The 22,131-nt window shown below is 44.4% G+C and overlaps 1 protein-coding gene across 26 annotated transcripts in view; it reads left to right on the top strand.

The window, feature by feature from the left end:
• Positions 1–19,291, top strand: part of PPIP5K1 (diphosphoinositol pentakisphosphate kinase 1) — a 59,043-nt gene extending 39,752 nt beyond the window's left edge. For 8 of the 26 annotated variants that reach the window (XM_060174509.1, XM_060174513.1, XM_060174514.1 and 5 more), the window contains 6 exons: positions 64–189; positions 895–957; positions 4,829–5,011; positions 6,521–6,658; positions 13,219–13,332; positions 17,406–19,291. In XM_060174509.1, the coding sequence (XP_060030492.1) occupies positions 64–189; positions 895–957; positions 4,829–5,011; positions 6,521–6,658; positions 13,219–13,332; positions 17,406–18,286 (1,505 nt within the window). In that variant the 3' untranslated portion in view covers positions 18,287–19,291. Of the gene's footprint in view, positions 1–63; positions 190–894; positions 958–4,828; positions 5,012–6,121; positions 6,214–6,520; positions 6,659–13,218; positions 13,333–17,405 lie in introns of those variants that run through there. The other 18 variants (XM_060174527.1, XM_060174523.1, XM_016192714.2 and 15 more) reach the window with 10 other exon arrangements.
• Positions 19,292–22,131: the final 2,840 nt, after the last annotated feature.

The following is a 22,131-nucleotide window of genomic DNA, read 5'->3' as shown; positions in this document are numbered from 1 at the left end:
TGTGTATTTCTCTGTGGTCACTGTGGCTTTTTTGTGGCTACTAACACCCTCCCGGCCTTGCAGGCTCACAGTGCACAGGGCTGTTCAGCACCACAGTGCTGGGTGGCTCTTCCAGCGCCCCGAATCTCCAGGACTACGCCCGCAGCCATGGCAAAAAGCTACCACCTGCCAGTCTGAAGCACCGAGATGGTATGTGGGTGGGTTTTGGTAGGGGGAGGCAGGGGCAACTCTTTTCTTCATTTGTTCCCCAGCAAGGATGCAACTAGCTCAACAACTAGTCATGCTTCAGGTGGCGCTGACACTGGCCTTGTAGCAAGTTTCCTCCATAAAATAGAGGGGAGAAGGAGCCAAGGCCCCATGCACCCCTCCATTTGCACTCCCTTTCTCCATACAAGTATGACATATTTATGCTTATCCCTTCATAACCGCCCACATATAGCCCTGCTACATCAATTTACTCCACCTCTGTATTCTTTCCTGGATTCGGGCCTGTAGGGTAAAGCTCGAGGAGGAGGAAGAATGTCCTGGAGCCTTGATTAAGATCTAGGAAGTTAAGGAATGGCAAGTTGCTCAACCAGGGCAGGAAACATGATATGCAAAGAAATCGGGGGCGGAAGGGATGCAAGTTTCTACGAGATTTTCTTTTCAAATGACCAGAAAAAGGATGTGTTGGTGAATTTAGGGCTGTCTGTGGGACGATGGGTGACACATGGATTCCTAGGAGTCGAGATTATACCAAAGGGGAAGCTTGAACTGCAGTTGTCAGCAGTCTAAGGGCTTGGGGGTGGGGGTAGGACATGTAACTGCAAAGCACAGAGTATGTTACACGACATTTCCAGAGCAGAGGGTGGGAACAGGGATGGGTATAATCCCCATAATGTCTTTTCTCCCCAGAGCTCTTGTTTGTCCCGGCCGTAAAACGATTTTCTGTGTCGTTTGCAAAGCATCCGACTAACGGTACGTTTGCTTCTGACTCAACGTCATTCCTCTTCACCATGTCGCTTCTGAGTTCTGACACTAACTTTGCCTTTTCTTTCACTGTGTTGACATCCTGCTGTCTCTGAATGAACCACTCACTAAGTGTCACTTCTGGGATGTATGTCTTGTGATTAATCGCAGCCTTGGCTGCAGCCTGGCTGTCCTATCCCTGTGACAACCTCAGGATCTTAACTTCATGTCGTCAGCATCACCATTATGCCACTTTTTTCCCCCAGCATCATCACCAAAACTGTGCTCTTTCCCATCACATGACTGCTGGAGTTTGTTATAGACATAATGATGATTTTCCTTCTTAGAAAGGGAACAGTGCTTCCCAGATCATCCTCATTACTCCTATTTTGCCCCACTCCTTCAATCTTCCCTGTTTTTTTTTCCCTTTTGTTTTATTGTTGTTGTGGCTATTACTATTCTTGTCATTGATGTCATTGTTGTTGGATAGGATAGAGAGAAATGGAGAGAGGAGGGGAAGACAAAGAAGGGGAGAGAAAGATAGACACCTGCAGACCTGCTTCACCAGCTGTGAAGCGACTCCCCTGCAGGTAGGGAGCTGGGGGCTCGAACCAGGATCCTTACACCGGACCTTGCGCTTTGTGCCCTGTGCGCTTAATCTGCTGAACTACTGCCCGACCCCCCTCTCCGTCTCCCCCCTCCACAGTTTTTGTTGGGATGATGGCAACTTTGCTTCTCTTTTGGAGCACTGCTGCAACTCCTAGCTCCCAGGCCTGCTCACAAGGACATTGATCTTGATTATAACGTTTCCATCTCCATCTTCCTATTTCCTGCCATTGTGTGTACTTCATGTCACTCTTGTGCACCTGACATCTGCTTTATGTTTCTATTAACAGACTTCCTGGGCCTGGAAGCCAGGATTCCAGGTTGATTTGGGATCAAGAAGAGAAAGAGAAAGGCATAGGAGAAATAGGCAAAGAGAAAGGGTTGCACCTTGTGTTTTGGTCTGTGCTTTCTGTGTACCCCCAGCCTACTTATAACACTACTGTTTCAGAGAAGCTTGGTGAAGAGTTGAGATGTCTACTGGGGATCTGTGGGAGCTTAGAAATGAATATTGAAAGTTTACATAGGGGGTCAGGCTGTGGCATAGTGGGTTAAGCACATATAGTACAAAGTGCAAGAACCACACAAGGATCCTGGTTCGAGCCCCTGGCTCCCCACCTGCAGGGGGGTCACTTAGCAAGTGGTGAAGCAGGTCTTTAAGTGTCTATCTGTCTCTCCCTTTTTCTATCTTCCTCTCCTCTCTCAGTTTCTCTCTGTCCTATCGTGGCTGTGCCTACACATCGCAAACACTTCTGACCGTCATCTGGCACTGTCATCTCCAGAGCAGAACCTGCTATCCCTACAGTTTGGAACTTTGAAGTTAGAAGATGTGAAGCCTAGAGTGTTGAATATAGTAGCAGAAACTTGGATGCCTCAAGTCAGAACTAAATCATGCATCTACTATCTGCTGTTTCTTTAATGATAGGCCCACCATCCATGGAATTCCATTCATTGTTTTTGTTACTATCTTATGTAGTGCTAGGGATCAAGCCCAGAGTCTTGAATATATAAGGCAAGCGTTCTCCTACTGAGACACCTTCCTGATTCTGATGAGCATCCTTTTTTTCTATGAGGTGTCAGAGTGGGAACTCAGAATCGTGTGCATGTGCTCTGCTGCTGAGACACCTCCCCCAGCCCAGTTATTTTAATTTTTATGAGAGAGGAGGAAAGAGAGCAACACCCTGCTCCAGCATCCCTGGATTTCTGACTTGGTTTTTATCTTCATTGTTCTTGTGAACATAGAACCTGGGAACATACATGCAAGACAGCCCTTATACAGCTGAGCCACCTCCTAGTTCTTAAGGTCTTTGAGAAAAGACCCAAATTCACTGAACACATCCTCCAACCTGTTATACGTCTAGGTTCCTGAAGCCTTAGCTATTGCAGCAAACTTGCCAGTTGGAGAGAATAATCCTACCAAAGGGAGCAGAGGAAGAAAGGCCTGACGGTTCAGGTATCATGCAAGAACAAGTTCTAGATCCGCTCCAGCACCCTACACATTTTTCCAGGTCTTCTGTCCTGTGTTCTTGTGCTTGGGGTTGGAGGTTAATGTTCTTGAGACAGACTAACTTTGGGATGTACTTTTTGGCAACGGGAAGTTTGGAGTTCCGATGTCTCTTGCTGAAGATTATTTAATTTGGCCCTCAAGGCAACATGAAGGCTCTTCCCTATAGCCAAATTGTTCCTACCAGTCCCAGCAATTACAGAGTGGGTGATCTGTCTGCAATTGCTTATGACAGATTAGTCACCACAGTGTGACAACCCATTGTCCTGTCATCACCATCTCCTTGCCATAATGTCTGCCTTGGAAACAGCAGCTGGAAAAACTGGACCTGGCTTTGGAAAAGAGGCAAGCCAATGTTGTCTTCTTGACATTCTTTAATGAGAAGCAAAGTGTCTCAGCCACCTGTTCTGTTCTATCCCTGCTTCTATTCCTGATAAACTTCAATCGTATTTTATGCCTACCCCAAGTATACTAGTATGCCTTTTTACTAAGCCTCATGCTGAGATCACAAGGAAAAATTAATATAATTGGAAAGAGTATATGGCTCATGTTCAGCCATAATTCCTAAGTGTGACCATTGGATTTGCCAAGCCCACTATTTTCTAAAGACCCACACAACCATATGACATTGATATAGCTAGCACTCATCAGGCTAACTCGTCAGTGGGTAGAACTGAAACCTCTCCTGACATCCCGACAGAAAGTCTCTGAAAACCAGTCTCACCCTATGGAACCAGTTTTGGTCTGGAGTTCTGGGCAGTTGCCTTTAGCTGCCTTGATTCTACCTTCTCTGGAACAACACCTTCAGGTGTTCAAGTTCCATTACCTTTTCTCCAAGATCTTCTCCCTACTGTTGCTCTTATACCTGCTTCTACATGCCTTTCGCTGCCTTCAGCCTCTTACAGCTGACTCATGTATATCCACAAAGATTGCCAAGTAGCTAAAATGATGAGAGATTCAGGTTTGAACCTTTTCTCACTCAGCAGCTGAACAAAGTGCAGTTAGATTCACCAACAACAGAGGGGGAGGGGTGAAATTATTAAACTTTTGTCTGCTGGAACAGACAGTGTCTCCAAAGTCCTGAGATTCATATACTTTAAAAAAATCTGTAGCATTTGAATAAAAGTAAAGGATGTTTAGCCAAGACTGACATCGTCATGTACTGATGTCTTTTGTACAAGCTCTGTTTGAAAGGACTCCTATAACTAGCTTCCTGCCAGTCTCCTGTGCAAGTGCCCAGTTCCAGCCCCATCTGGCCCAAAAGGCCTCTCCCGAGCCTTTAAAACCTTTTTTAAGCTTACAGCTTTATCTTGATAACCGGTGCCTCTCTTGACCCTCTTTGAGTGACTGATTCTTTAAGTCTCTATTCCTGCCTCACATATACATTGTGCCGTTTACCTGAGAAGCAGGCCCTCACTAGGGTTTGGCCAAGGACAATCAGGGGCAACACCACTAAGGCACCCACCCGCATCTATCACGTGACTGCCGTCTGCAAGCACTGACTGAATTATGGTCAACGAGAAGGGAGAGGGCCTTGCTGTATGATGTCTCACCAGCCTCTTCATTTAGATTCGCTGTGTGATGCCTACAGTCCTCCCTGCAGGAGAAACCCAGTGGCCCTGACCATCTCTGCTTCTCTTTGAGCTCTCCTTGGAGCCGAGTGGCCCCCCACCTCTCAGTAATGCTGTGCCAGTCAGTGCCCCCCTCACTGTCTCTCCCTCTTCTCTTTCTTTATTGTTGTGCTACCTGCCGTGGTCCCCTCACCCCCTCCAGAACTGCTGGATGACCAGCACCCTGTGGTCCAGTTGCTGCGCAGTTTTTCCTCTGACTGCTCAGGGGGCCGGCCGGTCTCCTTGGATGCCACGCTGGCGCATCACCTGCACCAGTGCTCCTACCACCTGCGCCTCTTCCGGAACTGGCTGCGCTCAGGCCAGGATGACCCCGAGTGCCTCTACGGTACCCCCACCCCCTGCCACCAAGCTGGCTGCTGCCACTGCCCTGGCTGGGACTGACTGCTTTGCTTATTGCACTTCTGGCAGGAGAGTTCATCTATTCCTTTCTCCTGTTTACCCGAAGGTTATGTGACTTGCATTTAGTCGCTTGAATGGGACTGGGGCCAGAATGCCTGGTAGCTATAGTATTGGCTGTTCATCTCCTTCCTAGTCTCCTTCCTCGCTGCCTCCTAATGTTGCCCATTCCCAGTTCTGGTCAGTACAGGAGTAGCAATCTTTTGCCCTGGAAACTGTTCTTATCTCTGTACCCTCGATTACTACCATCTTTCAACCCATTTGTTTTTCTAGCTACTCTAAGGATCCAGAGACTGTAATTCTCCTCCCCTCTTGCCATTTTAGTATGGGGCGGGGGTATGGGTTGAGGCACAGAGGTCTCTATTAAATCTTTGATGCCAACTAGGGCCAAAGGTTAGAAGATAGTCCAGTGTAATCCTTCTGAGTTGGAGGTTTTAGTCACTGAGGAACAGGAGGCTGTCTTATGTCAATATTGTTGTCCTGCCTGCCTTTAGTTCCTTTAAATAGATGAAGAAGAGACACATGAAAAACTGGGAACTAAAAACTAGTTGGAATGTTTCTTGATCCTCCGAGGAGGATGTAGTTTTTCATCAACAGTCTCTAGGATTGGGTTACATGCTTAAGTTTACGCTTTACTCTACTCAGACTGATAGACCTACAATTGAAATCGTCAGGTTCAGTATTTATTTATTTATTTATTTATTTATTTATTTATTTCGGGGGGAGGGGATTGCCTCTTTTTTCTTGATTAAATAGCAAGATCCTAGCAAGTCTGGAGTTTTCCAGTGAGAGCAAAAGGGAGAAGCTTTGATGTGATGGAAATGACCAAGAAAGAACTTCCATCCCCCAGCCTGTTCATGCATGTGGTTTCCCTGGGCTGAGCATCACGTGTACTGCATGCCTTCCAGCTTGCTTCCAAATACTCTAGCCTTTCTACCCACATGCTAAATCTGCATGAGCTCTTCATCAGATTTCATGCTCTCCTCCTTAATCTGGTTCTGTTGTACATGGCCTCCTGAAATCTGCTATTTCTTCCCAGCTACATGGCCTCCCTATCTCACTGTAGACCTACAGTGTCACCCCTTATTCTGGATCTTCCTTTCATTCCCCACCACAAAGTACAAAAGCAGTGTAGGTGTTTACCCTACTGGGACTGTGGATTTTTTCATGGGACATTGTAGACTTTCTATAGGTGGGATGAAAGGTGATTTAATTCACCTGGAGGCCACAGCAGGTAGACTTTGAAGGTAATATGAAGGTGAGAGAAACAGACTCCTTCGGGGCTCTAAAGAATTCACTCTCCTGAGACCTTGGATGCCCCACACTGAAAAGGCCATGGACTCTTCTGATGGCTCTCAGGGGCTCTCCAGACTTCCTTACTCAGTGGGTGGGTATCTGGCAAGAATAATATTGACTTTGCCCATCTCTTTTCTAACAGGATTTGAAGGGTGCTCCATGGTGCCTACCATTCATCCCCTGGAAACACTGCATAATGCCCTTTCCCTGCGTCAAGTGAGTGAATTTTTGAGTAAAGTCTGCCAGCGCCATACTGATGCCCAAGCACAGGCATCTGCAGGTATGGAGAATACTCTTACCTTCTTCTCTGTCTGTCTCTGCCCCACCCCCCACCCCCATGACTCCTAGAATATGAGGAAGAGGCTTGGATATAGCTTAGTGGTAGACTACATGCTTTGCCACTACAAATGCATGTGACTTTAGAAATTTTAAGTATCATCTATGACCATACCACCCTGAACGTGCTGATTTCATCTGATCTCGGAAGCTAAGCAGGGTTGGGCCTGGTTAGTACTTGGATGGGAGAAATTTTAAGTATCAATATTTTTATTGGGTTCACATTAAATTTATGGAAAGGAGTGATATTTCTTTTTTCTTTTTTTAAAATGTTTTATTTATTTATTCCCTTTTTAAAAATATTTTATTTATTTATTCCCTTTTGTTGCCCTTGTTGTTTTATTGTTGTAGTTATTATTGTTGTCGTAGTTGTTGGATAGGACAGAGAGAAATGGAGAGAGGTGGGGAAGACAGAGAGGGGGAGAGAAAGATAGACACCTGCAGACCTGCTTTGCCGCTTGTGAAGCGACTCCCCTGCAGGTGGGGAGTCAGGGCTCGAACCGGGATCCTCATGCTGGTCCTTGTGCTTTGCGCCACCTGCGCTTAACCTGCTGTGCTACAGCCCGACTCCCTATTTATTCCCTTTTATTGTCCTTGTTGTTTTATTGTTGTAGTTATTATTGTTGTTGTTATTGATGTCGTCGTTGTTGGATAGGACAGAGAGAAATGGAGAGAGGAGGGGAAGACAGAGAGGGGGAGAGAAAGATAGACACCTGCAGACCTGCTTCACCGCCTGTAAAGCGACTCCCTTGCAGGTGGGGAGCCGGGGGCTCGAACTGGGATCCTTACGCCGGTCCTTGCATTTCGCACTACGTGCACTTAACCCGCTGTGCTACCACCCGGCTCCTAGAAGTGATATTTCTATGATGTTGAGCTGGCCTATGTGATTAATTTTTTTCAGGTCTACTTTTATGTATTTCTTGCAATGTTTTTCTTTGCTTTGTTTTGGAGTGCTGGGGGGAACCTAGAGTTTTGCACAAAAGACTGGGAGAGGCCCCCCTTCTTTCTCCTCTTTCTCTACACCTATCCTTCTGTCTCTCCAACTCTTTCCTCCATCTCCACCTATTGGCTCCTGGAATTCAAGCATATTTTTGCTAAAATACTAGGTAAACATAAGCTAGAGGAACAGAGACTTCAGGGACTGCACCTATCACAGAAGATAACGTTTACAAAAATAGCTTAGAAAAGTCAGTAAACACTATCTGCAGCCTACCACAAGACAGATCCTGAAGAGGAGTAATCTGATCTTCAGATTTGACACCTTAGAATGTTCAAAATGTCCAGTTTGCAACCAAAAATATTTGACCAGAGCAATGCTCAACTCTGGCTATTGATAATGCCAAGGATTGAACCTGGAAACTTGGGCACTCTCTCATTCAATTTCAGTGAACTACCCGTGTATTATATCCCTGGCCCCATCATTAGACTCTGTAACCAGTGTGGAGTTCCAGAAGGGTGGGAGACTGGCACACGAATCAGGAAAAGAGGATAGATTCTGCTTTGAAGGGTAGACTTGCGATCTTAGTGATGGTTTCAATGCGGCATATGCACATCTTGGATTTGGGGTTTTAAGATTTATTTTAAATCAAATCAGAGATGGCTGGCAAAATATCTCACTTGGATAGTGTGCTGCCTTGCCACGTGCACAACCCAGGTTCAAGCCCAGCCCCCACCTCACTAAAGGAAGCTTGGGTGCTGCAGTCTCTTCCACTCTTTCTCTCTCTCTCTCTCTCTACCTCTCTGTATCAAAAAAAAAAGAGAAACTCCATATAAAGATGGAAAGTATAAAACTATATATTCAATATAAGTAAAAATGATTTTAAAATATAAATAGAGAGTAAGAGAGTTTGCTATGAGTGCTGTGAGTGTGAGAGAAGCCAGAGCTCCACTCCAGCACACGTGACTCTGGGTAAACAATTTGGAGTTTCCGGCAAGCAGTCCTGTGCCCTACCAGCTGAGCTGTTTCCCTTTATTACATACAATGCTGATTCTTAATGATACACACCTGAAATGCATGTTGTATTATACTTCAGTATTACTGCTTTCTACCAATCAATCGATCGATCGATCTACCTCTCTATCTCTCACCCTCTATCAAAGAAAAAGAGAGAAAAATGTCTCCTAAAAGCAGTGGAATCATGCAGGTATTGAACCCCAGCAATAACCCTGGTGACAAAAACAAATACATAAATGTTTTTAAAAAGACAAAAAATGGGGAGTCAGGTGGTATTACACTCGGTGGGTTAAATGCACGTGGTGCGAAGTGCAAGGACCAGCATAAGGATCCTGTTTTGAGCCCTGGGCTCCCCACCTGCAGGGAGGTCTCTTCACTGGCGGTGAAGCAGGTCTGCAGGTGTCTGTCTTTCTCTGCCCGTCTGTGTCTTCCCCTCCTCTCTCCATTCCTCTCTGTCCTATCTAACAACGACATCAATAACAACAACAATAATAACTTACAACAACAATAAAAAAACAAGGGCAACAAAAAGGGAAAATAAATAAATAAATATAAAAAAGACAAAAAAAATGGGGGCCAGGTGATAGTGCAATGGGTTAAGGGCACATAGCGCAAAGCAGCAAGGACAGGTGTAAGGATCCCAGTTCAAGCCCTTGGCTCTGCACCTACCGGGGGTTGGGGGAGGTGACTTCCGGTGTCTATCTTTCTCCCCCCTTCTCTGTCTTCCCTTCCTCTCAATTTCTCTCTGACCTATCCAACAACAAGAACTATAAAGGCAACAGAATGGGAAAAAATGGCCTCCAGGAGCAGTGGATTCATAGTGCAGGCACCAAGCCCCAGTGATAACCCTGGATGCAAAAAAAGACAAAAAACAAAACAGAAAAGCTAGGCTGGGCAGCCCAGCACGTAACTAAAGTGTTTGACTTAGAGGCATGAGGTCCCAGGTCTGACTCTCAGCATCATATGTGCCAGAGTGATGCTCTGATTCTCTCTCTCCTCTATTATAAATAAATATTTAAGAAAAGAATAAAGAGGGCCAGGTGGTGGCACACCTTGTTGGGCACACTTGATGTAATGTGCAAGGACCTGGGTTCAAGCCCCTGGTCCCCACCTGCAAGGGGAAAGTTTTGCAAGTGGTGAAGCAGTGTTGCAGGTGTCTCTCTGTCTCTCTACCTTCCCTCTCAGCTTCTGGCTGCCTCTATCCAATAAATAAATGAAGATTAAAAAATATTTTGAGGGAGTCAGGCGGTGGCTCAGCGGGTTAAGCGCACGTGGCACAAAGCACAAGGACCAGCTTAAGGATCCCAGTTCAAGCCCCCGGCTCCCCACCTGCAGGGGAGTTGCTTCACAAGTGGTGAAGCAGGTCTGCAGGTGTCTGTCTTTCTCTCCAACCCCCCTCCCCCCGTCTTCCCTTCCTCTCTCCATTTCTCTCTGTCGTATCCAACAACAACGACATCAAACAACAACGTTAAACAACAAGGGCAACAAAAGGGAAAATAAAGTAAAAAAAAAAAAGATCTTTGATAAAATTTTTTGAATAAATATAAACAGGCTGGAAATGCAGCTCAGTGGCAGAGTTCTTGCTTTAGATGTATGAGGCCCTGGGTTGGATCCCTGCTGCCCCAAAATTGTATATAGATGAATAAGAATAAGAAAAAAATGGGCAAAGGACTTGAAGAATGAGCCTTCAAAGAAGATATACAAAGAGGGGCAGTGGTGCCTCAGGTTACCTGGTTAAGGACGCACAGCACCATGTGCAAAGACCTAGGTTCAAGCTCCCAGCCCCCACTTGCAGGGAGGCAGCTCTGTGAACTGTGAAGCAGGGCTGTGGGTATCTCTCTTTCCCTCTCTCTCTCTCTCTCTCTCTCTCTCTCTCCCTCCCTCCCCCCTCCCCCTTCACTCTCAATTCCCTATCTCTATAAAATAAATAAATATGAAAGTTAAAAAGAAGATATACAAACAGCCAAGCATCACATGAAAAGATGCTCGCCCTCAGTTGTCCTTTGGGCTCTGTAAATCGAAACCACTATCTGAGCTTCCACGGCACACTCACTAGTAGGGCTAGACCTTGAAAAGCAAACTTCAGTGGTCTGGGAGGTGGCTTAGTTGATAAGGCACTGGACTCTCAAGCATGAGGTTCTAAGTTCAATTCCCGGCAGCATGTGTATCAGAGTAATGTCTGGTTCTTTCTTTCTCTCCTCCTCTTTCTCATGAATAAATAATTAAAAAAAAAAACTTCAAAATTCAGTGTTGGTGGGGATGCAGACAAGCTGGAACTCTCATACATTGCTGGTAGAAATGTAAATTGCTACAGCAACTGTGGAAAATAGTTTTCACAGTTCCTCAATAATTTCAAAATAGAATTACCACATGACAGAGCAGTTCCACTCTGAGGTGTATATTCAAAGAAATTGAACCTGAGGGAGTTGGGCAGTAGCACAGTGGGTTAAGCGCAGGTGACACAAAGCACAAGGACTGGCGTAAGGCTTCTGGTTCAAGCCCCCTGCTCCCCACCTGCAGGGGAGTTGCTTCACAAGCAGTGAAGCAGGTCTGCAGGTGTCTATCTTTCTCTCCCCGTCTTCCCCTCCTCTCTCCATTTCTCTCTGTCCTATCCAACAACGACGACAACAATAATTACAACAATAATAAAACAACAAGGGCAACAAAAGGGAATAAGTAATAAGGAATTGGGTGGCAGCACAGTGGGTTAAGTGCATGTGGCTCGAAGCGCAAGGACGGGCGAAAGGATCCGGGTTTGAGCTCCTGGCTCCCCACCTGCAGGGGAGTTGCTTTACAGGAGGTGAAGCAGGTCTGCCAGTGTCTATCTTCCTCTCTTCATCTCTGTCTTCCCCTCCTCTCTCCATTGCTCTCTGTCCTATCCAACAATGATGACATCAATAACAACAATAACTACAACAAGAAAACAACAAGGGCAACAAAAGGGAATAAATAAATGAATATTTAAAAATATATAAAAATAAACTAAAAGTGTAATTGGCATAATACTCACATGTAAATGTTCATGATAATAATATTCACAGTAGTCAACCCAGAGGGTTTAATAATGGTCTGTAGCTTTACAGGAAATCTTTCTAGGGCCAGGCGGTGGCACACCTGATTAAGTGCACACACTACAGTGTGCAAGGACCCAGGTTCAAGCTCCTGGCCCCCACCTGGAGGGGGAAAGCGTCATGAGTGGGTGAAGCAGGGCTGCAGGTGTCTCTCTGTCTCTCCCTTCCCTCTCAATTTCTGGCTAACTCTATCAAAAAAAATCTTTTTTTTTTTTTGTCACCATGATTATTGCTGGGCCTCAGTACCTACATGACAATTCCACTGTTCTTAGTGTCCCCCTTTAACTTTCTTTTCCTCTTTCTGATAGAGAGATAGAGATAAAGAGAGGGAGACAAAGAACCAGAGAGGACAGGCACCTGCACCACTGTTCATGAACCTTTCCTCTAGCAGGTGGGGACTAGGGGCTTGAACCTAGGTCCTCATACATGGTAATGTGTATGCTCTCCCATATGCACCATCACCTGGCCCCTATAAATTTTATTTTAGAAATTCATAGTAATGTCTATAGAAATGAAATATCTCATCATGTTTATCATTGATTTTAATGAACATCAGTGTGAAGAAATTGATGAAAAGGTTGGGTAAATAGCATAATGGTTATGCAAAGAGATTATCAAGCCTGAGGCTCTGAAGTCCCAGGTTCAATCCCCCACACCACCATAAGTCAGAGTTGAGCAGTGCTCTGGTATAAAAAAAAAGAAAGAAAGAAAGAAAGAAAAGAAAGGTGATCTGGGAGATGGCACAGTGGATAAAGCATTGGACTCCCAAGCATGAGGTCCCTGGTTCAATCCCCAGAAGCACATGTACCAGTGTGATATCTGGTTCTTTCTCTCCTCCTAGCTTCTCATTAATAAATAAAATCTTTTTAAAAAGAAAGAAAGAGGGGAGTCAGGCGGTAGTGCAGTGGGTTAAGTGCACGTGGCGCAAAGCGCAAGGACCGGCTAAGGATCCGGGTTCAAGCCCCTGGCTCCCCACCTACAGGGGCATCACTTCACAGGCGGTGAAGTAGGTCTGTAGGTGTCTATCTTTCTCTCCCTCTCTCTGTCTTCCCCTCCTCTCTCCATTTCTCTCTGTCCTATCCAACAACGACGACAACAATAATAACTACAACAATAAAACAACTTAGGGCAACAAAAGGGAATAAATAAATAAATATTAAATAAATAAATATTAAAAAAAAAAGAAAGAGAGAAATTGATGAAACAAATAATGGCAAAGTCATAACATGTTCATGTGTTAAATCTGGGTGAGTGTGTGGGTGTTGATTGTACTACTGTCTCCACTTAAAATTGTTGTAATATTCAAATATAAAGTTTGAAATACTTAAAATGGCTTATGGAATGATCCCTTGGAAATACTAGTTCTTGGGAATGCCTGAGTCAGTAAGTATAAGTTGACTGATTTATGTTGAGAACCTGTGGGCTTGGCTTCTTCCTCATATGCTTTCCCCAATTTCTCTCTGTTCTCCACCTATCCAGCCCTCTTTGACTCTATGCACAGCAACCGGACCTCAGAGAACCAGTTTTCCCCACCCCGTGCTCTTCATTCACCTATTTTACAGCTGCGGCAGCGTTCTGAGAAGCCCCCCTGGTGTAAGTAATCCTTCTGGGATGGCCTTTGGAATGGAATGTTTAGGGGGTGAGAGCTGTTTCAGGAATGAAAAGAAGATGGGCTTGAAACACCACAAGTAACTAGTTAAGAGAAGCTCTTTTATCCACTGTTTCCAAGATGAAGGAAGGATCTTTACTTCTCATTACCTCAGTCCTCCATGTCCCCTCCTTCTCACTGGAGAGTCTCCTAACAGATAGTGACCCAGAAGGTCTTTTGGGGAATAAAAAGAGAAAGAACTTCATTTTGAGCTCCCCAAGTCTCTCCAGCTTTCCCAAGTAGAGATGAGTAAAGAGGAAACCACAGTACTGCTTTCCCCATCTTGTCTTCATGTTTTCTTTCTTCTACTTCTTCTCCTTCTTAACCAGAGCACCCTTCAGCTCTGGCTTAAGGTGGTGCCAGGGGGTTGAACCTGGGTTTTTGAAACCTGCCTTCATGATTTCCAGCCAATCACAAATTATCCTTGTTAACTATACATTGTGAAGCCACAAGAAGTTCTCAAGTAGTTGTAGGGAGGAAGAGATAATCAAAGGGAAGATAAAAAAATAGATGATAAAAAACCACCTTCTCCATTCATCCTACTTCCAGAGAATAACTAAGATCAAGCGTGACTTTTTTTTCACTCAGAACAAAAGCAAAGATTCATATGTCAGCATTGGGGTAAATCGTTGTTGACCTTTGCATTTCTTCAGGCATCCTATTGACAGCAAGAATTATTCTTTATGACATCAATAATTATTTTTTAAACATTTTATTTACTTATTTATTTACTTATTTATGAGAAAGCTAGGAGGAGAAAGACAAAGAACCCAGACATCACTCTGGTACATGTGCTGCTGGGGATTGAACTTAAGACTTCATGCTTGAGGGTCTGATGCTTTATCCACTGTACCACCTCCCAGACTACCTGACATCAAAAATTCTTTCTCTGAATTTCAGATTATTCTTTTATTTATTTATTTATTTATTTATTTATTTATTTATTCCCTTTTGTTGCCCTTGCTGTTTTCTTGTTGTAGTTATTGTTGTTGTTATTGATGTCATCATTGTTGGATAGGACAGAGAGAAATGAAGAGAGGAGGGGAAGATAGAGAGGGGGAGAGAAAGACAGATATCTGCGGACCTGCTTCACCACTTGTGAAGTGACTCCCCTGCAGGTGGGGAGCTGGGGGCTTGAACAGGGATCCTTCTGCCGGTCCTTGTGCTTCACGCCACATGCACTTAACCCACTGTGCTACCGCCAGGCTCCCATTTCAGATTATTCTATGTTCACCATTGCTCCATTACCCTTATCCTGAAATGTTTCAGGCTCTCTGTCCCTAAAAATCTTATGCTTCATTCTCTTCTGTTTCTGCCTGTCTTCTTTCATTTGCCTGAACCAAATCAGTAATTGGAAATTAAGGCTACTTCTCCAATTCTTTGGACAACTCAACTAACATAGATTTTTTTTTAATCTATTATCATACCTTTGACTCAGTCTAAGGTGTGTAACCTCACTGGTATTTCCTTCCTTCCTTCCTTCCTCCCTCCCTCCTTCCCTCCCTTTCTTTCTTTCTTTCTTTGAAGTTGGAGCCTGAGCATATGTAATTTCATGAATCCCATGCTAACTTTTTCATTGAGAAAGGAATATATATATATATATATATATATATATGTGTGTGTGTGTGTGTGTGTGTGTGTGTATATATATATGTGTGTGTGTGTGTGTGTGTGTGTGTGTGTGTATATATAGGAAGAGATATGTACACAGAGCCTGTGAGAGTGAAACCACAACACCAAAATGTTCCCTGGTCTTATTGTGGTAACTCCCATATTGTCCTGAGGCTTGAACCTGGGCCATGTGCAACCAGGCATTCATCCTACCCAGTGAACATTTGCACACACCCCCTTGCCCTTGTAAATATGTTTAGGGTCTGTTTGCTCTAAATATATGACTGTTGACACAAAATCTTGTTTTTTTTTTTTTTTGCTTGCTTGCTTGCTTGAATCATGTCTCCTGAGATCCTTCTTAGAAAAGAGATAAATGATCTACCTTAAATTCAGACGTGCTAACTTTCTCAGATTCTCTTTGATAACAAAATATTCAACTGTTTCTTGTTTCTGGAACCTATCGTTATTTATATGTGTTTTTAAATATAAAGTCGGAATAATGGTTATGTGAAAGACTCTCTTGCCTGAGGCTCTGAGGCCCCACATTCATTTCCTAGCACCATTACAAGCTGAGCAGTGATTTGGGTTCTCTCTCTTCCCACCTCTACATATGTGTGTGTGTATGTGTATACATATCACTAAAATAATATTTTTAAATATATATACATGTAAAGTTGTAATACCATTGGTAAAGATATTTATAAAGAAAAAAACAGTTGATTACATAATAAAGTAGTAGAGGCTGGAGTAGCAATTGAACCACAGTTTAATTGAAGACATTTTTTAAATTTACTTATTCCCTTTTGTTGCCCTTGTTGTTTTATTGTTGTAGTTATTGATGCCGTTATTGTTGGATAGGACAGAGAGAAATGGAGAGAGGAGGGGAAAACAGAGAGGGGAGAGAAATATAGACACCTGCAGACCTGCTTCACCACTTGTGAAGCGACTCCCCTGCAGGTGGGGAGTCGGGGGCTCAAAGCGGGATCCTTACACCAGTCCTTGCACTTTGTGCTACCTGCGCTTAACCTGCTGCGCTACCGCCTGGCTCCACAATTGAAGACTCTTAAAATCTTCATTTGTATTACTGTCAGAATCTGGGAAGTTGAGTTTTATAGTTTATGTATATAATATCTAAAAGCCTATGATATCATATATGCAAGACTTAGAGACTCTTGTTGTTGTGATAAGGATATACATGCTTTTGTTTTTATTTACTAAAGGAGACAGAAAAGACAGAATACTGCTTCACCATTGGATGTAATTCTAGGGATAGATCTCAGGGCATCCATTACACAAAGCACATACTGTATCACTGAGCCACTTTCCTGCTCCAGCTAGAGGATATTAACCTGGGATCCATGGACTGATTTCAGGATCAAGCCTATAAAGCCCAGGAATCATATGTAAAAATTAGTGTGTGTATATCCAGATGTATACTTTTCTGATAAGGTAGCTTATGACTCTGATCAATATTTCAAAAAGGTCAGTGAGCCCTCTGAAAAAATATTATTAATTAGGAACCGTTGCCATTTAGAGAATCTGTGATAGTCTTCCATCTTTGGGTAAATTGTTTTTTCTTTTCTATTACTCTGATTTAGAAGGTTTTGTTTGTTTTACTTTTCCCTGCTTGTCTTTTAGACTACAAACTGATTATCTCTGCCACAGAAATATGTTGATTGATTTTTAAAAAAATATCTTCTATTTGTTTTATCTTAGTGAAAGAGAGAGAGAAGCAGGAAGATAGAGCCAGACACTGCTCAGCTCTGGCTTGTGGTGGTGCTGGAAATTGAACCTGGGACTTTGGAGCCTCAAGCATAAAACTCTTTTTTTGCATAATCATTATATTATCTCCCCTAACCTACTGACTGATTGAAAGAAATGATTTTTAACAGAAAATGTATGTCAGATCTAACTGAGACTGTTTAAGAAAATATATTGTCCTCATCTCTCTCTCCCTATCCTATGTCTTTCCCCTTAACTTACAAAATTTGAATCTCTGGAGACAATAGATTTTTTTAATTCCCATTATCTTTTTATATGACCCTGATTATGAACCACTAGAATATAAAGTGTTTATATGCTTCCAAAGTAGGAGGAAAAAGGGGTCACTAGGAGTTGGGATGGAGGTACATTCGTGAAAGAACTAGATGAAGTGGGTCTCCACATTCTCTCCTGAAGCCTTATGTGTATCTCGGTGATATTTCTATAATAGGCATAAGGCCAGAGCAATTGTTCCTGAGCTGGACTAATGTAGGAATCTCTTGAATAACCTAGAAGAATTCAGACTCTCTTTCCCCAAGATTATGGTGTCACAGCTCGCCTTCTGGCATTGCAGCCACATGCATACATAGAGTGATGCCTACTCCTTCCATCTTATCTGACTTGCATTCCTGGTTTCGTTTTACAGTCAGCAGTGGCCCTTCCAGTACTGTGTCCAGTGCTGGTCCTTCATCTCCTACTGCAGCAGATGGCAACTGCCACTTTGGCTTCAGTGATCAACCTTCTGTAAGTTCAGATGTGACTGAAGAACACCAAGGCCTTGAGCTGTTTCAGGAGACCCCAGGGAATGCAGCACCAGTGCTCCCCATAGAAGGAGAAAAAGAGCCATTTGTATCAAGTCTGCTCCTGTGGGAACCATATATGGAGCCCAGCCAGTCATGCCAGGACATTCCTGAAGCTGTCAGCCACCCATGCCAGGAGGTCCCTGGCATTAGCCAGCCTGGCCTGAAGAACCATGACAATGTTAACCAGATATGTCAGAAAGTTCCTCAGCCACACCATGAGGCCAGCCAGCTGTGCCAGAACATCTTTGAGGAAACTCATCAATGTTGCCAGGAGAACCCTCAGGACATCAGCCAGTCATGCCAGGGGGTCTCTACAGCAGTTGGCAGAGTGGTCCCTGTTGGGGTCAGTGACTTAACCCAGGAAATCCTTGTGGAAGTTGGCAAACTTAACCAAGAGATCCCTGAGGAACTCAGCCAGTCATGCCAGGAGTTCTCTGTGGAAGTTGGCAGGCTGGCCCAAGAGGCTTCTGCAATCAATCTGTTGTCTCGAGACATCCCCGAGGTTGAAAGATCATCACAAGAGTTTCCTGTGGAGGGTGATCTGCAGATCCAGGAGGCCCCGGAAGAGGTCCATCAGGTTCCCTGGGTGGTACCTGAAGCAGCTGGCCAGTTGCCTGAAGAGGATGTTTCCCAAGCCAAGTGTCTATCGAGTGATACAGACCCTCAGAGCCAGTCTCTAGCCTGTGACCAGCACTCACCCTTTCCACCAGCCTCATATGATTAACCATTTCTCATTAGTGGTGTCACACTATACCAGCCATGCAAGCTCGCAACTCTGCCTGTTGGCTAACTCACCTGCCAGTGTATGACCTTGGTCTCATCAGAGGCGCCTGAGGAAGCAAGTCCTCGTGGCATGAAGCATGCCAGTGTTGGGAGCAGAACCTGAGGGAGAGGCAGTTTCTTATTCTAAGCAGCCACTTACGCCTCACCATTAGACTTAATAGGATTTCCTTCAAGGGTGGGCTGGTCTGTCATTTCCAGCCTCTTCAGAGAATCCCAGGAAATCCCAGATTGTTAAAGAAAATGTTAAAGAAAATGTCACTAAACTGCTGAAGACACTATCTAGGGACAGGGGATTGATTGCAAAATGGGACTCAAGGTCTCTACTTTCCTGGGGGATTCACAACTTCTCAAGATACCCTTAGACCATATGTGCATTCAGGGGGACTTCTGTCTTGGCTAGAAAGAACTCCTCAAATGGACCCAGGATGGCTATCTAAAATGTCTGGGGGGTGGGAAGAGAGAGAGAGTCCCCTTTCTAAGCAAACGTCCATTATGCCCAGTAATCTTCAGCTTGGGCACATGTGTGTTTTCATATCATCCCCAGGTGCCCACTCTGCCCCAGTCTTATTCCTCTGGGCGATAGCTCTAGGGGGAAACAGGTAATAGATTCCAGTGACAGTTTCAATTCATTACTTAAAAATTCTTTAGGGGGTTCTTGGCCAATCTATGAAACTAGGTCCCCTTTTATTGTTGGACTATTTGACTTAGAAGATGTTGTAGTAGAGAGAATCAGGTCTATTTTAAGCAATCAGCAAAGATCAATAATGTACAGACGTGAGCAAAGAATATATATATATATATATATAATTTCTGTAGTAGTACCAGGGTATACTGGCTGAAGATCAAATACTCTGGAGGTTTGTCCTTGTAACAGTGTGTCTTTAGGGCCAAGTGTGATTATGAAGCTTTTCCCAAAGATCTGGGGATGGGAGTGGAGGGGGAGGGGTTAAGGGAGGGGGTGGGATATTATGAGTGCTTAATAAATAAGAAATAATGAAAATTGTAGTGGTGATGATGAAATCCTTGTGAATTTAAGAATGGACACAACTAAAAAAAAAAAAAAAAAGAATGGACACAACTGTAAGTTAAGCCTATTTGTGACTCAATAGTCAAAAAGCCATTGTAATACAACAGGAATGAGACATCTACATAGAGAACTCAGGCATCCCAGGGAGTCCCTATGGCAGCAGCCGGCCATCCCAAACTGTCTTAAATGAGTAGTTTTGCAGGGGAGAGAGGTGCTCTGTCAGAGTCCAGTGCTACATACCTGTCTTTCCATCTGCATTTTCTTTTATTTCCCTTCCTCCATTCCTGTCTTTCCTCCTCCTCATTCTCTTATAAAATAAGGCCTTGTGCATGTGTGACTTCAAAGCTCCTGGAACACTTTTTTGTTTTGCGTCCAGGGTTATTGCTGGGGCTCACTCAGTGCCTGCACCATGAATCCACTGCTCCTGGAGGCTATTTTTTTCCCTTTTGTTGCCCTTTTTTTTTTAATGTTTTATTTTCCTTTTTTTGTTGCCCTTGTTTTTTTTTTTTTTTTAAAGATTTTATTTATTTATGAGAAAGGAGGAGAGAGAAAGAACCAGACATCACTCTGGCACATGTGCTGCTGGGGATCGAACTCAGAACCTCATGCTTGAGAGTCCAAAGCTTTACCACGGAGTCACCTCCTAGACCATGCCCTTGTTGTTTTTAATCATTGTTATGATTATTATTGTTGTTGTTATTGATGTTGTTTTTGCGGGATAGGACAAAGAGAAATGGAGAGAGGAGGAGAAAAAGATGCAGACCTGCTTCACTGGTTGTGTTCACAGGGGCTCAAACCGGGATCCTTACGCTGGTCCTTGCACTTTGCACCACCTGTGCTTAACCTGCTGTGCTACCATCCAACTCCCCCCCCTTTTTTATTGTTGTGATTATTGTTGTTGTTATTGATGTCATTATTGTTGGATAGGACAGAGAGAAATGAAGAAAGGAGGGGAAGACAGAGAGGGAGAGAGAAAGACACCTGCAGACCTGCTTCACCGCTTGTGAAGTGACCCCCTGAAGGTAGGGAGCCGGGGGCTTGAACCAGGATCCTTGCACCGGTCTTTGCACTTAACCTGTTGTGCTACCACCCGAACCACCCCCCCCCCCAAATACTTTTCCATTCAGGTAGATAGGTAGAGGAAGATGGACCAGGTGTTGGTACACCTGGTTAAGCACTCACATTACAGTGCACAAGGACCTGGGTTCAAGCCCCTGATCCCCACCTGCAGGGGGAAAGCTTCATGAGTGTTGAAGCAGGACAGCAGATGTTTCTCTGCCTCTCTACCTCCTTTCCCATCTCAATTTCTCTCTGTCTCTATCCAATAATAGATAAAGTTAAAAAAAAAAAAGGGGGGGGGAGTTGGGCGGTAGCGCAGCGGGTTAAGTGCATGTGGCTCAAAGCACAAGGACCGGAGTAAGGATCCCAGTTCGAGCCCCCAGCCCCCCACCTGCAGAGGCGTCGCTTCATAAGCCGTGTCTTTCTCTGCCCCTGTCTGTCTTCCCCTCCTCTCTCCATTTCTCTCTGTCCTATCTAACAATGATAACATCAATAACAATAGCAATAACAACTACAACAATAAAACAAGGGCAACAAAAGGAAATTAATATTTTTTTAAAAGTCTGGCAGTAGTGCAGTGGGTTAAGCGCACGTGGCGCAAAGCACAAGGACCGGCATAAGGATCTTGGTTTGAGCCCCTGGCTCCCTACCTGCAGGGGGGTTGATTAACAAGCAGTGAAGCAGGTCTGCAGGTGTCTATCTTTCTCTCCCCCTCTCTGTCTCCCCTCCTTTCTCCATTTCTTCAGTATACAGGGCTGGTACTCTTTCTTTACCCGACCTTGACACCTTTCTACTGAGAGAGCCCCTGACATTGGTCCCTCCCCATAAAGTAACACCCCCAAACCAGCCTTTCATGATGAGATTATGAAGGGTTTCACTGTTGGGGACAAAAGTCAACATCTGGGGGTTGGGCGGTTGTGCAGCAGGTTAAGTGCAGGTGGCACAAAGCACGGGGATCCCGGTTCAATCCCCCCAGCTCTCTAACTGCAGGGAGGGGTCTCTTCACAAGCAGTGAAGCAGGTGTGCAGGTGTTTATCTTTCTTTCCCCCTCTCTGTCTTCCCCCCCCCTCCATTTCTCTCTGTCCTATCTGGCAACAATGACATCAGTAACAACAACGATAAAAAAAAAAGGGCAACAAAAAGGAAAATACGAAAAAATCAAAGTCAAATATAAAAAAAATTTCAGAATAGAATAAAAAAAGAAAAGTCAACATCTTTACTCTACAGGAATCCTGGCTACCCAGATGGAAGCTGTTTACAGTCCAAACAGGCCCTCAATCTCTTCAATCCCCAGTTGGTATGCAGACCTCCTTCCTAGGAGGGCCCTGCCCCACCCCCTCCCCCAATCTGCATGTCTGTCCATCCCCGCCTTGGGCAGCCCTGCCACACACGCAGATATTCTCATGCCCTTGCAATAGTTGAAGCTTTTCCTCCTTTCATCCACCCTCACTGCCTTCTGTGATTTCCCTGGATCTTGGAACTGCTTCTAGTCGTCAAAGGGATTGATATAAATGACAATGCTTCTTCTATAAAAGATAGAAGCCGTTGAGTTCATATTACAGTGCGTAAGGACCCAGGTTCAAGCCCCCAGTCCCCACCTGCAGGGGAAAGCTTCACAAGTGGTGAGGCAGGGCTGCAGGTGTCTCTGTCTCTTTCTCTATCACCCCTTCCCTCTCAATTTCTGGCTGTTTCTATCCAAT

This window comes from Erinaceus europaeus, chromosome 16, assembly GCF_950295315.1.
Source record: "Erinaceus europaeus chromosome 16, mEriEur2.1, whole genome shotgun sequence".
Classification (NCBI taxonomy): domain Eukaryota; kingdom Metazoa; phylum Chordata; class Mammalia; order Eulipotyphla; family Erinaceidae; genus Erinaceus; species Erinaceus europaeus.
This window is presented reverse-complemented; position numbering and strand designations above follow the sequence as displayed.